Source organism: Catharus ustulatus, chromosome 2, assembly GCF_009819885.2.
Source record: "Catharus ustulatus isolate bCatUst1 chromosome 2, bCatUst1.pri.v2, whole genome shotgun sequence".
In the NCBI taxonomy this organism is placed as follows: domain Eukaryota; kingdom Metazoa; phylum Chordata; class Aves; order Passeriformes; family Turdidae; genus Catharus; species Catharus ustulatus.
The window spans coordinates 115,610,842-115,627,664 of NC_046222.1; the positions used below are offsets into that span (position 1 = coordinate 115,610,842).

At 34.8% G+C, this 16,823-nt stretch overlaps 1 protein-coding gene across 1 annotated transcript in view; it reads right to left on the minus strand.

The window, feature by feature from the left end:
* The window catches only part of CFAP47 (cilia and flagella associated protein 47), a 266,976-nt gene that overhangs the window by 70,496 nt on the left and 179,657 nt on the right, over positions 1 to 16,823 (minus strand). The window contains exons 52-56 of the mRNA XM_033053233.1: positions 13,698 to 13,873; positions 11,400 to 11,507; positions 7,749 to 7,860; positions 2,278 to 2,382; positions 573 to 729 (exon numbers count right to left, since the gene is read on the minus strand). Coding sequence (XP_032909124.1) covers positions 573 to 729; positions 2,278 to 2,382; positions 7,749 to 7,860; positions 11,400 to 11,507; positions 13,698 to 13,873 — 658 coding nt within the window. The remainder of the gene's footprint in view (positions 1 to 572; positions 730 to 2,277; positions 2,383 to 7,748; positions 7,861 to 11,399; positions 11,508 to 13,697; positions 13,874 to 16,823) is intronic.

Below are 16,823 nucleotides of genomic sequence, written 5' to 3' on the forward strand. Positions count from 1 at the left end.
TGACAATTCTGGATCTCATATTATCCTTTAAAGCATGTTTGAAAATATTGATGAAACGCACTTGCTTGGAAAGTTATCAGAAAAAAAACAAAAAAAAAATCCCAAAAAAACTTTAAAAATGTTTTGCCCTTGCTCTCTTACTAATTCCTTTAGTTATCTACAATCTTACCAAATAATACAAAATATTTTTATGGTAATTAAGGAACAAAAGCAAAGTAAAGCACTAGCTCTGTGGCTTAGGCACAGCTACCATAACACATCCCAGGAGTCTCCTGTTGCCAAAATGCTACAGTGCAGTACACAGCCAGCAAGCAGCTGCACATCCACATGAGGCAGCACGACCTAAGGAGTCTTCTGTGAACAGCTGTTACAGGTTTGTGTTCTTTCCTACCTCCCACAGCACACTCTACAGAGTTTTCAGGGTGGAGGTGCACAATGCACAAGAACTCGATTGCCAAAAAACAGAACGAGGAAAACTTAATCACACCCGTTTCACACTTTTAATGGAACCCAAGGAGCTTAAATTCCTTCTCCCACTCAAAAAAAAAAAAAAAAAAAGCAAACCCCAGTACCTGCCAGCACGATGTCCAGCACCACATTCTCAGTAGTTGGGTTCTCGAAGGATATGACGGTAGAGGAGTACTCGCCAATGCAGGCACTGATGGTGGTTGCTTCCATGTGCTCAGGAGGAACTCCAGATCCCGTCAGGTGAAATATCCTCTCTCCAAACTGGGAATAAAACATGCCCTTATTTATTATTTGATGAGTCAGAGCTGCACGTTTTAAAGTCTTTTCCCTATTTCTTGCTTCCACTGTTCTGTGTCTCTGCTACAAGCGAACTTTAATTTTTTGCTTTTTTTTTTCTTTCTTCAAGCTGTTGTTACTCTAAGTATTGCTGTCCGGATATCAATAATTTCATTCTGGGAGACGTTCACATCTCCTTTTTGTGTTTAATTTCTGTCCTACTTCAAGCACACAGTATTTAACTTACAGCCAGCTACCCAGAGCTTTCAGTGTAGGGAATGGAAAGATGTAGGTGGTTGTAAAAGTAAAATTCAAGGCACATATATAAAAACCTGAAAGCAGATGAAGTGAGAAGTTCTCTCCAGAACAGAAAGGAAGAAAGAAAATACTTCTGTGATGGGACAGCTGTAGAATCACACAAAAAGTATTACTCCAAAGATAACAATGAACATTACCCTTAAGACACACAAAAAATCAAGGATATTGGAAAAAAAATATTAGATCTAAGATTTCCATGGACCATTTGGCTTCAGAGAAGATAAGGACATTGTGTTCTCTTGAACTGACCTTTGATATATACTATTCATATTAGAACTGCTGTCTCTTTGTTCTTATCCTTAATAAACATTTAGGAGAGATTCTGGAAAAAATGCACCTGCAAATAACCTGTCTGTTCAACAAACTTTTTCAGGAAAAAAAATTGCCACATGACTTCCTTCAGTATTTGTTTTCTTCATACAAAAGAATATTTGTTTTTTTAGTATTAGGTAAAACATTACTGAAAACTGCTGGTAGCACTCAACTGGAATAATTCACAGGTCAGCAGTCTTTTAGGATATCTGAAACTCAAAAAAAAAAAACCACAGAGAGGAAATTGCACAGAAAGCAAAGGCTTCATTTAACCACATCTTGCATGAAAAAATATTCCCATTTACATTGCACTATCAGTTTTTCTTTTTTATTCCAGCTGTAATTTAAAAACAGTTAGTAGGTCATGTTGATGATTCATGCCTCTTTGTTTACGTGTTTCTCATTCAACTTCAGGAAAATTCACAGAGAAAAAAGAAGTCAACAATTCTAAGGTGCTCAAAGTAAAAAACAATTTCAGATAAAATGAAAGGAAGAAATCACCTTTTAAAGTGTGTGACCTTCTAAAATTCAGATCAGAAAAGAAAATGAAACAATTTAATTTTTTGGAGGCTGGGAAAAACATAAAGAAATTTAATTTCAGAGGTGACACACCTAAGACGTGCCAGTCTTCTAGTGCTAAAACCACCAGAACTCATTACTGAGCAAACAAAAACTATTTATTACATGTTCTAGCTCCTAGGCCATTATGCCACATTTTAATATTATAAACAGAATAATTTCTGTGTAAAACTAAGGATAAAACAAATTATAAGTTTTGAACATCTTCATGTTTGCTCTTTCATTATGCCTCCAGTCCCTGAACTTCACCTTGACCTACAGGCCTATCATAAATAGCATCTAACCTAAATCCCAAGTGTTGTGGGCACAAGCCCATCATCATACCTTTGGGCATTTGAAGGTTATTGTTGCCTTGTGATTGCGTCTTCCAAGGGCAGATGGAAAGAATCTCACAGGCAGCTCAGTGGTGGAATGAGGAGGAATAGTCAGCTGTACAAACACAAGAAGCAAAAGAAAGGAGGGGTAAGGGAGAGGAAATCAATTTTTCTGAGTCTGTTTCTGTTTTGTGCTCTGTACCTACATGTTGATGTGCATGTGATTAATGTGCTCCACCAGCTGTGTTTTCCCTCTCAGCCAGCACAGGCTGTGAAGGCAGTGAGTTATTGCAGCCAACAGCCCCAGGGCAGTCCCTGCACATCCACAGCTCCAGGGCTGGGGCTAGCACTGCTCCAAGGACATGGGCAGCTCACACAACATCCCAACAGCACCTGGTGTCTGATGGAACTGAAGGTTATCACAGTGACCTCCACTGACACAAACTGCCTTAGAAAGGAAACACATGCCAGCTTTTAATAAACCAGGGCTTTTTCTCTCTCCTGCTTACCTTTAGCAAAACCAACACTGTAAATTATGCTACGAGTTTTCACCTCAAGTATCCTACTTGAGACTCAACTGCAAAGGCAAAAGCTAAGCAGCTGACTACAATGGATTAATCTCTGTTTATAAGAACCAGATAAACAACAAATAAGCTGAATTATGAAGAGTAAAAATGCCAACGCTTTTAGAGAGTGATCAAGCAGAATCACTAAATACACAATTACTATGACTATTTCTTTAATAAAAACCATTAATAAAAACCAGGTATTAGCCTTTTAATATTATATATGTCTAAATAATGTTTGCATGTAAGAAGAGATAACAAGGTAATTGAGTGATATCATGAGCAGTTAACCTGTGTTTCATCAAATGAATATAATTTGCAATAAATGAAGGTCAAAACAACACCCTACAACAAAACACACATAAAACTACCAACTCCTAGTGCTCTATCATGACTGAAATAGGAACTCCAGAAGGCACTGTCTAAGTGTGTGTGTTTTCCTCACTGCTCCATGGCTTTCCTGTCACCCCAGAGCTGGCCCCAGGCACGAGCCATGGCATTCCTGGTCTTGCCAGTCATTCCCTGGGTGTATTTATAGCATATAAATAGTTACCTGGAATAAAACACACATCCTTCCAAATAGTCCTAAAATGCCAACACATAAAAGCAAAACTTTAATTGAAAGGCCTTTGGTGTGCACAATATGGCAATATACACACATAATACAGTAGTTCTACAGTTTTTATAAGGTTAATTGATTAGTATGGCTATCAAATATTGCCCAATTAGAAGAGCAGTTGGTTGGGTAATTTTACCCCAGGTACAGCCCCACTGGAATTTGTCCTATTTGCCCCATTTCTTGTGGTATCTTGTCAGATTCTGGTTGGAAAACATCTTTGTTGTAGGTTCTCTTCTTGAAAATAAGACTATACAGTATTTCAAGAATGTGCTAGAAGGTTATCTTATTGTTCTAAAATGTAGGGGAAAAAAGGGTAGAAAAAGAATTAGAAGCTGCAACCATGTATTAGTAGTCTCCAAAGCCACAAATATATGAACATATATAAAAAGCTAAAAATCTTGAGTCATCAGTAGCAGCTCAGTGAGGGACAGGGATGTTGATGTGATATTCCTGCTGATGGCAGTGGAGGTAGGTTGTGCAGAGAGAAGACAGAGCTCAGGAGTGTTCAGCTAACAGATGAAATTTTAAATGTTATTTTCTTTTTTAGGGGAGAAAGTTTTAAAGTAATTCATCAGACTACTGCCATAACAGTTAATTAAACTTTCATTTGCCATCCAGTTCCTACCTACTAGTCAGACCCATTTATCAAATGAAGACCTACAAATGGAGAAAAAAACACAGCAGAAAACACCCCCTCCCAAATACTTTTGAATAAATGAACAAGTAAGTAAAGACAGGAAGGCATAGATTAAGACTACATGATTAAATTAATACTAAGATTTTTAAATATTGAGTAATTTCAGTAAGACATTCATATTATTCAGAATAATAACTCTTCCACAGAGATGCAAACAGACAGGAGTTCGATTTCCAGTAAGTATTACTTGACATATTATCATTACTCAGAAAATGCACTGCCACAGTGAATCAAAATAATCAACATGGAGTTATGATAATCCAGCAGAGTGCCTGCTCTGAAAGCAGAAAGGACTGTTAATTTTTATACTATAGATTGGGTTTTAAAAATGCATTTTGTATTATTCAGTATGATGTTCTGTGAATCCAAAAAAATAATTTGTTTTGAAATAAGCTGGGAAAAAAACCCTACTTATTTTCTACCAAACAAACAAAAAAAATTGCTTATAAAAATAGAATTGAGAAATAATGCTAAGCAATCTATTTTAAGAAGGTCACAGAATCATTCCATCATTCAATTAAATAAGGTGATGCTAACAGATCTCCTGCCTTTCATCTTGTTTACATAAACAAGTGCCTTTCACAGTGCTCACGTGAAAAGGAACCAATATCATTGCTCTTCATAAAATCTCAGATATAACAGTTCAAATACAGAAACAGAGTCTGCAGTTACCTATACGTACATTATTTCTGTTACAAAATGAAGAAAGGAGGGGAATTTTTCATTAAATGTAAAAGCTTGCTCTCTGCTCTGTATAAAACAATACTCATGGTCATTAGGAAGATTATTAAAGCTTGCACACAGAGATTGCATTTCTCTCTGCCAGCCCCTTTCTATTAAGTTATTTGTCCTCAATAAAAATTGTGTTTCAAAGCCAATCAGGAAAGAACACAGCTTAATGGAATAGGTTTAGGCTAGCTATAAGCCAGGAGAATAGTAAACTGAAGACTTACAGTGAAAGAATGTTTCTTTTTTGGTGATAGAGAGGGTTCTGTTTGCAAGACTTTTTTGTACATTGTAAATATATGTGTATATCAATATAATACACATATATGTGAAATACACCAATGTAGTTATACAGAGGATAAGTAGTAAATTGGGGAACATATTGATGATTAAAAATTTCCAGCTGGTGAATGCTGAACCTGAATACTTTTCTGCTAAAGACAAAGAAATGGTCAGGACAGAAACATAAAACTCAACATCCCAATGACTTTTTCCCCAGACACCCCTAATAACATGCTAATGAAAAAGAAGTTGGAATTTTATGGCAAACTTATGTAAATTCACTTTCATTCCAGCATTTAGGTAATTTGGCAGCATTTATAAAATTAGTTTAAGGTTGACAAGAAAGGAAACAAAAATTAGATGTAGCTTGTTTTTTTAAAAAAAAAAAAAAAGAAAGGAAAAAATATATGAAAATTCAAAACCCATTAAAGCACATTAAAAGGAATCCTTTAAAACTTTTATCAAACTTTTGAAAGAAAACCAAGATTTTATATTCCATTTAAACTGACTTTGGCTACAATTGCAAAGCCACTAGTAAGATATGCAGTCTTTTCTCATTTTTATCAGTTTACAAAGGGTAACAGAGTTGCTTCTAATTGACATGAAGCTGACAAAGGATTTAAAGCCATTGAATTTCATTTAGACTTCATTATGCACCCTGAAGTTTAGGAATACTTGAGCCTAATCCAACTGGACCTCAGGAAAGTGTATTGTTAATGATATCCTTACTTGAAGTTGAATCATATCTATAGAAAATAATCTCTTGTGATATTTCAGTAATGCTCTTTGTTCCAAATTGAAACTGGAACAAACTTCCACACACATGGAAATATGATGATAACAATATTGGATTTTTTAAAATTCTGAAATACTAGTCAAAATTTTGATTATTAATTTTAGGCAAATATCTTAAGGAAAGAAAAAAAAATCTTTGCTATCACTGTTGAATCCGGTTTATTTAACTCAAGTCAGGGACTGAAGAAACCAATTTGAGACATTTTTTGATCAACAGCCCAGTACAATCAAAAGTCCTACATCTTAGATGACATAAAAACAAACATAGAAATTTACATTAAATGTAAAAGTTATTGACCTGGCTCTACTTTGCACCCATTATGTTTCTAATCTCCTATTCAAATACCAATTCATTAAATGACTAGTAAAGCACTTGTCAAGGTTTAACACAGTGTATAAAGACGTATTAATATACATGACAGAAAAGACAGACTAGAAAAAACTTCGCATTTCATACTTTTAATTTAATGGAATCCTACATAGCAATATATAGGGGAGCTGAGTAAGTTTGATCTCCTTTAGCTATTATCATCAGAGCCCCTTTTAGGAACATTTGGTCTGGCTGTACTGCTATATTTGAGGTTGAAAGCTGTTTAATTTCTGAAAACTGAACCTATAACTACTATGTATCATTCCTCTATTTTTTCCATATGGTTGTTTGTATATTCTTAGCTTTCTTTTATTACAATATTCCTCTCCTCTCTCTCTGACCCTTAAAACCATTTTGCAGGAATAGAATCATATAATTGTGGAATAGTTTGCATTGGAAGGGACCAGCCAACTCTGGTGTCTTCCCTGGATTACCTTCTTCATGTCTAGAAAAGGCACTATTTCTTTCCTGTCCAGCACAGATTTCTTTCTTTATCTTCTTTCCATGTTAAAGGTTCTGAATTCATATCCTAAGATTGATCGAGGCACCCAATGCCACTCATTCAGATGCAGTTTCCATGCATCTGCCCTCCTTTTCTCATCTCCTCATAATGAAAAAGTCACATATTTAATAGAACTAATCTCATAATATCCGAAGAATTGCTTGTGGGGCCTGTACTATTAACTAACATTCAGTGGTCAATAACAAATATTTTTCTGAACCCTGACCACCTAGAACTCTAGAAAATCTCAATGAAAATATAAAGGCTGAACCAATCTACACAATTGTTATTCCTAGAAAGGACATAAATGTTAGAAAGATGAAAGAGTTTCTGTGATGGAGTAGGAAAAACTGGAGTACGTAACAAGAAGAGGGTTAGGTTAAGATTTGCTCTGTAGAAATCACTCTTAAGGTAACTGTGAATTTGGAGAATAAAACTATTCTTGGTATTTGCTTGAAGCGTCTTTGCAGCTGTATTGATCAAATTATTATTCATAGTCCTTGCAAGCTTCTTATAACTGCCATGAGATATTCTTGTGTTCTTCCATTAGTAGTTTATCTACTAACCTAAATATTTACCTGGTTATCCTGTTGATTATTAGATACTTATGAAGCTTCTAACCAGGTGGTTTGTTTACAACCTCTCCTTCTAATATCTCCTGAATTATTTACAACCTACACTGCAGTCCTGCTCAAAACTATTCTACAAAGCATTCCAGGGAAAAAACAAACATCTGTACTTCAGCTTGAGTTGCTTTTCAAGTTCAATTGTTTTCTTCCTCAGTCTACAAAATCTCTAAAATACATACTTAAAATGTCTAAAAGATTGTTAATTCTGAACCCACAGTACAATATATAATTCAATTTGTTTTAGAAAGAAGGCTCTCTTCTATCTTTTTTGTGAAAGCACAGAAATCTTACTTACAGATTGTTTTGGGTCAGTCTCAACTGCAAAATGGTTGGGATCACTGTTCACCATATTTAGCACCAGAGCTTCATGAGTAGGATTAGCAACAGGTATGTGCATATGAGCCCATCTAGAAAAAATCATACACATAATTATGATTAATTACAAAACTTCTTCCATTACATGTCATTATGCATAGGGGTTTTTTTTTATTTCCTAAAAATTTCTGTATTTTTTTATTTTAAAAATAATAATTAAGTTTTATTGCATTAGCACTTCTCCACTAATGAGGAAGTGTATTTATTAACTACAAATATTATTAATAACCATTGTTAATAACAATAAATCCTGAATTAATTCAATAGTTCATTTTTTTTTCATTTGCTGTGTTGTTTATTACAGCATAATAATAGAATCACTATGTTGCATATGTAGCTTATGAATTTTAATGAGAATAGTGATCGTCCCAGAACAAACTATACTGATTGCCTAAGTTTTATGCTTTAAGTCAGCTGGCCCTCTATTTTACAGACTTTCCTTCTTTATTTTCCAGTTAAACAATATTCTTGGGATACTTTCAATAGGGAGAAAATTTTTTTTAATCATTCATAAGACTCCCAACATTTCCTCTATTATGGTCAAAATACTAATTCTTTTCCTTTTAGTAAAGTTATAAAACTATAAATCACATTCTTGTTATAATACCAAGGGACACAGAGAAGAGATTCAAGGTGAATAAGTGAAAACAGTAAATAAGAAAGTTTGAGAAATGAGATACATATATTGGTTTTCCTGTAATTTATCTCCTAATGGATATTCCCTCTAGTCAAAGTTGTTGCAGGTCAACTGCCAGATTGCTCCACATATTTATCATCTGGAAAAAATTAGTCTCTTAATCATCAGGAAGGAAAAAGAAAATATAAAAAGCAGCATTGAGAAGATATTTCAGTCCAGCTTTATGACTGTAACCTCGCACCCTAAAACCTATTCCCAGGTGGGCTCCTTCCAAGCCATGTGACATAAATCCTCAGCAGTGAGCAGCAGACTTGTTTCTGACTAACACTATCAAAGCATTGTATCATTGAGATCTCAAAACCTGAGAGTGAAGAAATATTAGGAAACTTTCCCTCAGGAACTTCAGACTCACTTGTTAATTCCCATTTTTCCAATTTACCATCTCTACCTTTTTTTTTTTTTTTGTCTGGTCTCTTTCACATGTAATATTTTGTCAAAGTAAAACTAAGTTGGAATATCTGAAATTTCAGTAGGGAATTACTCAAATGTTAGAGTTTTTCAAGTCATCAAAATCCTGCCACCCCACACAGACTGGCTGTTGTGGTTATGCTGAAAAAATTGTTGCATGTGGCAGCACATTCCAGATCATTCACCTGACTCATCTTTGATGACTCCACTGTGGAGCCCATAACAGGATGCATAAGGAAAGATTAAAAATATCAGGGAGAAGGTTTCCTTCCTTAGAGACATATGCTAAGGGATGTGTTAAATCTACCTTGAGGCAAACAAAAAGCAGGTCTAACTGTGATAGAATTTTACAGAATCTGAAGAAGGGTTAAAGGATAAATTTAGAATTTTTTTCTTTTCTCTTTCAAAAATTGGCTAAAAATTGGTTCTAAACAAAAAATGGCTAGAAATTGATTCTAAGTCATCAGTGGGTTCTTGGCTCCTAATCCAATTCCAGGTAATGTTTCAAGGACACAAATTCCTAGATTTTTCAGATCCATAGAGAAAAAAGAATACACGAGGACACAATGAAAAACATTATTCTTGTATTCATATGCTAATGCTTCCTCTGCATTTAAGGAAAAGGTGACAGAATGGAAGTTAATCTGTTAAAAGTAATGCAACTTCACCAACCAGAAATGCTTCAAACATTTGATGACATTTACAGTTCACATCTCTAGGTACATAGCAAGAAAGTACACCCATGGAAAAAACTCCCAAATTGACATCTTTCTTAGATAATACACAGATATCTACCTACACTGCCTTTACATATTCAACATACATCAATGCAGCCAATTTACTTGGACTGTCTCATCTTTTCAGGAAGCAGATAAATTCCCAGTAATTGAACTGTAACCTCAATGCCATAATTGACTGCCATTGTCCAACACTTAGCACTTGAAGAAGAGTGCTGATGACATTATCCTGACACTGCTGGCCACCACTAAAAAGAGCCTGGTACCATCCTCTTGGCACCCTTTTTGTGATATTTATATGTATTGATGAGATCCCCTCCCAGCCTTCTCCTCTCCAGACTAAAGAGGCACAGCTCCCACAGTCTCTCCTCATAAGAGATGCTCCAGAGCTCTTCTCATTCCTGTGGCCTCCACTGGACCCTCTCCAGTAGCTCCTTCTCTTTCTTGTATTGAGGAGCCCAGAACTGTCCAGAACTGGACACAGAGTTCTTCCAAATATTTACAGATACATAGGAACTACAACCTGCATGTACTTGTAAAGGGAAAAGAAATCTAACTTGAAAAAACTAAAACATGAGCTTTGAGGAGTTTTAGATAAGAGTTTTGACAGGAAGAGTTGTAGTTAATAGAGCTAATCTTTTCCAACATCCATTTGACTTGCAGTAGGAAAGGATGACTTGCCATTTTCCACTAGACTATTCGTGCATGTAGTTCCAGGCAGTGCATGCCAAAGAAAATTATGAGTGCCAGAAAGCCTGAATAAAAACGGTTTAAGTAACTCCTAACTCCTAAGAGCAATAGCCCACATAGTAGAGAAAAATTATGGTTCTTACTCCAGTCAGCCCAGAATTTTAAAGTAAAAGGCTGGAAATAACACAACTTTAGAACATAATAACAAAGGCATTTTCAGTTATCACCAGTCTGTGCATCATATTTGAACAGCAGAACATATTTACTCACCAAAATTTAATCAGGTAAAATTTCGTGTTGTGCTCTCTAACATTTCTGCTTAGTCTGTGATGTATATTAACTACAGATAATACACAGAAGGAAGTGAAATTTAGCATGCAGAAGAGCACTGTGTCCACAGGAACTATTAGGAGGTAGAGATAAGATGTGAAAAGCACTACTGAAATTTTGACATTCTTGGAAGTCTTATCCTCCAAGTTTTAGTTTATGTCTTGAAAGTCAGAGGTAAACTGAAAATTATGCTATCAAAATGCAAGTTTTGTTGAAGGATGGTAATAATTGGTTCATTTCTCTAAGGTGTTAATTTTTTTATAATTTCCAGTGTTTCAGTCAGACCTGCAGGACAGGAGTTGCATTATTTTTCCATTTCTTGAGAAGTTAAAAGATATTGCTAACTTGTATACAAGCATTTGTAAAGCAGTCATTTAATTTGTCATTAAATTCTTAGTTCAGAGAGAAGAAAAGAAATAGAAAATAAAGCAAACCTACAGAGCTCTGTATGATGGATCTTGGTACTTCTGCAGTATTGTCAGAGTGATTTCCATATAAAGAATTCAGAGGAAGTTTACATAGAGGCTAAAATTTCATTTCAATCATTTTTCTGCAAGGAATATTTTACCTACCTTCAAATGTATCTAAAAAATATTCTGCAAGCTACTACAGCAGACGTAGAGTACTATTCTGAGTTTAAACTCTTCATATGTTTTCCATGATACTTAAAAGCAGTGTCCCAGTCCAGCACTATGAGCTACTCACTCACTTTCCAAGTTCACATGCTACATCAGGGAGCGCGACTGGTGATGGCTTCTCTACACTGAACTTGAGAGCATACCAAAATTCTCCAACCACATCTGACCGGAACATGACACTAAAAACAGATACAAAAGCTTAATATGACAGCTGTTTTCTCAGATCACTGAAAAAGCCCAACAGATTAAAATTCAGGAGAAATCTAATGAGTTCAACACAGTGAGTTCTTTAATTAGATTATACTTTTCCTCTAACACTTCTCACTGGTATCTGAATTCAGCTACCAAGTCTAATAATATTTATAATTACTGATGCAAGAAAATCTCTTAGTCTTTCTTAAATTCTACCACTAAAATTCATTTGTTCCTTGTAGTTTTTGTTTGTTAGCTTGTTTTTATCAAAAATACAACTCAAACATATTTCAGCTTATAAGAGTAAGCATTAATTTCATTTCAACATCACAGTACTTTCTTTGTAGTCATTTTGAAGGCCAAAGTAAAAGAAATATAAGGAATATCTTATCAAATCTAGTGAAAAAAACTGAGGGATATATATAGACACATTCCTATGAGCATGGCAAGAGATACACTTCAAGGGATATTCAATATATTGTTTTGATATACAATCAAGGATTGTCATTACTGAAGATTGCTTGCTGGTAGGTAAGATATGTACAGCATTATATTTCATTCTAATACAGTCCTTTCCTACTGCAGAATTTCTTTTCTCTTTCTTGAGGATTTTTGAGTAGTTGAGTCATAATAACACTAAACCAAACTGGAAGCATATAAAAACTTAGAAGAAATGCACTGTACAAACCCATGACCCTCTAAGGATGAGCTCTTTTTCTAAATTATAGGTAACTGTGTCTATTCCATGACTTTATGGTTCCAGACCATCCCCTGTGCCAACAGAGCTTTTAAAGTGAGCATAAAACAGCTCTAGGACAGAATCAACCATTTTAAAAGGTACAAATGCTACAATCCCTTTTCCAACAGTTCTTCCCAGCTGCAACATAGCAAAGGAAACAGACCATGGCCTCAGAAAGAGAAGTTAATAGTGTGGATGTAATGTGGAAGTACCTCTGTCCACCTGGAACTGCAGTCTGTGGGAGCTACTGCCATTTAAAAGAGCTGTTACACACTTCTAGAACAAAACTGCAAAACCATTTGGAGAATGTCCACATGTGCTTTATGTCATCTCTGTATGTATTCCCTAAGCCCCAGCCCACCAAAGCTGAGCCCAAAGTTTTGCCTTAAAACAAACCTTTATCTTACTGTTTGGAAATTCTGCACTTGAGAAATACCAGAAATATTATCTGGTATGAAAAAAAAAAAAATAGTTCTATTCTCATCTTCAGTTTAAGATAGCATAATTTCTACAAATTCCCACAGAAAGAAAAAAAACCAAAACCACAAAAGAACTTACTAGAGTTATAACAGTACTCATTTTTATAAAACAATATTATTTGAATCTGTATTGCTCAATGATACCTGACAAAAAATAAATACAAGCAAATTGAATAAATCTCTGAATGGATTTTGGACTTTGTAAATGTTCTTTCAAAATTGGTCAGTTGCCTCTGCCCTCCTCTTAAATCACCATCCCACCCTGCACCTCATCCCCATATTGTTGCCAGTCAGTTGAGATAACTGAAAAACAGGAAATTGTTTTTCATTCAGCCTTCAGACTAAATAATGTTTTGGTAACCAAATTAAAAATAAGCTGTGTAATTCTATACTATTCAATTACTTGCTGAACTGTTTTAAATGAAACTAAGACCAAGAGGTCATCTGTCTTTTTATTGCTAATTATCATCCCTAGAAACTCACTGGGATTTCCAATGTAATATTTTTTTTTTAAATTTAAAGCCTCTCCATATTAATTTAGAATATCATGGCTAAATAATGGAAGATCATAAAGATAATGGATTTATGTGAAGAGAATTAAAGGGGAAATTGTGCTAGTCCCTTTACAGACCTTATAAATTTACAAAACTATTAATATGAAGTTTTCAAGGGGGGTTTCTAACATTAAGTAATTTTCTAAAACATTGTTCACTAAATTGTAGTAAACTGAAATAACAAGGAGTTATTCTATTGCCGGTCAACAATGCTTTTCCCCTGAGACAAAAGCTCCTGTTAGGGATATAATACATTTAAAGCTGGAAATATTCTTAATTTCATGTATTAACTTTTGTGAGGGTTTTCAGAGCAATATTTTCATCAAGTGACTTAGGTTTCAATTAAAGTAGTTCATTTATTAGGAAAACAGCCACAGTCACAATTATCAAAACTCTACAACATACCTTCCAGCAAAAGAACCAAGACGAGATGCGGAAAAATTTAGGTGATATGAAAATGTTTGTTTGGGCCTGAGAATGAAAGATTTTTCTCCAAAAAGGGATGGATGGTCCAGCACCACACTCATCTTGAGAACTTTATTGGTAGGATTAGTGATGGGAATATTAATTCCAACAGTATCCTAGAAAGAATTAAAAAAAAAAAAACCAAAAGAAAACCAAAATCACAAAATTAATTATAAGCTATTGCACATAAAAGATATTTTCAAACAAGTGTAAGGTGCTTGTCAGGTAAGTGTAAGGTGTCATTGTTGACACTTATGCAAACTCAGGTTGCACCTTTGTTTGATGTGTGAACTAACCTAAAAAAAGCTGAGTTGTGAAACACTAATCTTAGAGAAATTAGGACTTTAGTTAAAAGTCAGAAGAAACTGGGTTTGAGATAGTTACCTGAAACTTAAATAATTGATTGCCTGTCAATTTATGTTTGCTTAGCTGTGCTTGCAATGGGAAAAGATGAAACTAGTAGTTAGGTCCAAAGAACACGAACAATTGCAACCAGAAACTCATTCTTTGCAAAACTGGAGTTGCCCCAAAAGCCATTTGTATTGTCATTAATAGAAAAGGTCAGGGCGAGGAAGACTTGCCTTACTTCCTCCACTTAAGACGACCCCCCCCCCCACAAAAAAGACCCCAGACTTAATTCAAGAAGCCAACCACATGTTTAATAGCCATTCAAGCTAATTACCATAGGAAGCAGGGATGGGAGGGGCTGGTATTATGAATATCTATTTGTTTGAACCTTTTGTCAATAAAAAGACTCTGTGACCACCTGTAATTTTGCAGTGTGTATCAGGGGGCTACCCCATGCTGCTGCCCAGCGCTGAATAAACATTCACTCACTAACTTTAAATTGTTAGAGAGTCTTTTGTCCATCACAGTTGAGTATCAGTACTAGACCAACACCCATATCTTGGTAAATCAGTTGCAGCAAGAAACATTCCAGACAACCTTCAAATTGTAAACTGTAATTCCATAAATACAGAAAAGTTCAAATCTTCCTGGCTGGTCTGCATTCTAACAGTCCACCTTCCAAGATATGTCCAAGGTATGCCAAAATACACCTTTCAAGCCCGTCTGCTGTAATCCCAATCAGGTAAAAACTCCAAGCTGTCTCCCAACAGCCAAGCACAGAGAACTGGAAATATCCACTTCAAAAGGGGGTGAATAATTTGGCTGAATTCTGCTGGATCCATTCCCTTAATTTATAAATACTTGATATTAAGACACCACCACCCCAATAAATATTCTGTCTCTTATTCCTTTAGGCCATTTCCCTCACTAGTGATCTCCACATCTTTGTTTAAAATCCAAGGGAAGGACCGTCTTTCCTTGACCACCTGGAAAACATTGATACTATCAAAGATGCATAAAAAACTCCTGTTACTGTAATAAAACAGAGCCAAAATACGGCCTCATTAGTTAAATATGCATATTTTAAATGTGTAAGAGCAGAAGAGCAGGAATTGGCAGAGACAGCTCACTCTGCACAGCTCCTCCATTTCAGCAGAGTTCCCTTTGCTGTGAGGTTAGAAATGGTGTCAGTTCATCCTATGTGCCCTGTGTGCATCAATACCAATACACTTGATAAAACAAAGCACTCTGAATGGACCAAAAGGAACATACTTATGGAGGTAGCACACTGTGATAATCCAGGAGGCATACCTGCAGCTTAAAATACGTATGTTCTATTTATATATATTCATCCATAGAAAACACACAAAATCTAAAAATAAAGAGATGTCTTTGTTTCTCTGTACTTATATTTGTCTCTACTCTTATTTTGGTCTCTTTCCTTTGCTCTAACCAAGAAGTTTATTTCAAAATGCATGTCAGTTTGGCTTTTTTAACATATAGTGATTTGTTTCCCACAGAAAAAGTATTCCACAAACTTTTTTGTAAAAAGTAAATAATTTAAGTTGCAATATGAAAGAAGGAAAATATAAAATGCCTATTAAAATTAATAACACACTAAAAATGAATATTAAATACTTTTATGACCCCACACAGAGCTGCCTCACGCTGATTTCAGCCTGCCTATGATTTGGTAAATTTCTGTATATTTCCATTTATAGACAATGACTACTGGAATATACATAAAACACATTTAATGCTCTACAGATGGCAAGACTACACCAACAATTTAAATCATTTAAGTGCCTTGCATCAGTAAAATGGGATTTAAATTTGCCATAAAATATTTTAAAGCTCAGATTAATAGTTTTTACTGGTGTAAACAAGTTTCTAAATCTATCTACCATTTTATTGCCAAAGGCTTCATAACAATTTTATAGTAAACCATCTACATGCTGTGTTAAAGAAATACTTTTACAGTAAAAAGGAAATATGGGACAGTTGATTAGGAAAAAAGCAGTAACTATCAACGAAATCTTTTAAATCTTGTACACAAAGGGAAGTTTACATTGCCAGTATTATCATAAAACACTGTTCTCTTGCCAGTATAAAATGAATGCTTAAGATTATGCATTTGCCTGGAAATTTGCCTGGAATTGCCATACACATTTCAATAATCTGCTACTTCATAGATGGTAATAAAAGCAGATGTATGTTTATCAGCAGAATATATATATATATATATATATTTTAAATTTTTTTTTTTTTTACATTTCTAGGCCTTATTGGATTATTATGGAGGCATAGAACTAGGATAAGTAACAAAATGCCCATGCAATTGCTACTTTGTTGAAAGTACCATTTTATCAGACAGAATGTGAAAGAGGAACATCACAGGCAATTTCCAAAAGCATTTATAGTCATTAATTTAGTTCCCCATTTCACTGCTCAGTATTTTATAAACATTTTGACAGAGGAGAAATGTTAAAGTGGAGAAAAGAAGAAAATTAATCTCTCTCCTCAAATATTTCTTATATCAAGGCTGCCAGTTGCCAAAGCAGAGCCACTTTTGTGCAATATGTCATGCTATTATTTCTTTAGAACTTTCAATTACCCACTTCTTGTCCAGTGCAGGTTATTTAAAATAATCTCACCAAAGTTAAAATTAAATAAAATTAAATTCAAATATGAGAAAACTTTTATTCTCTATGGAAATTG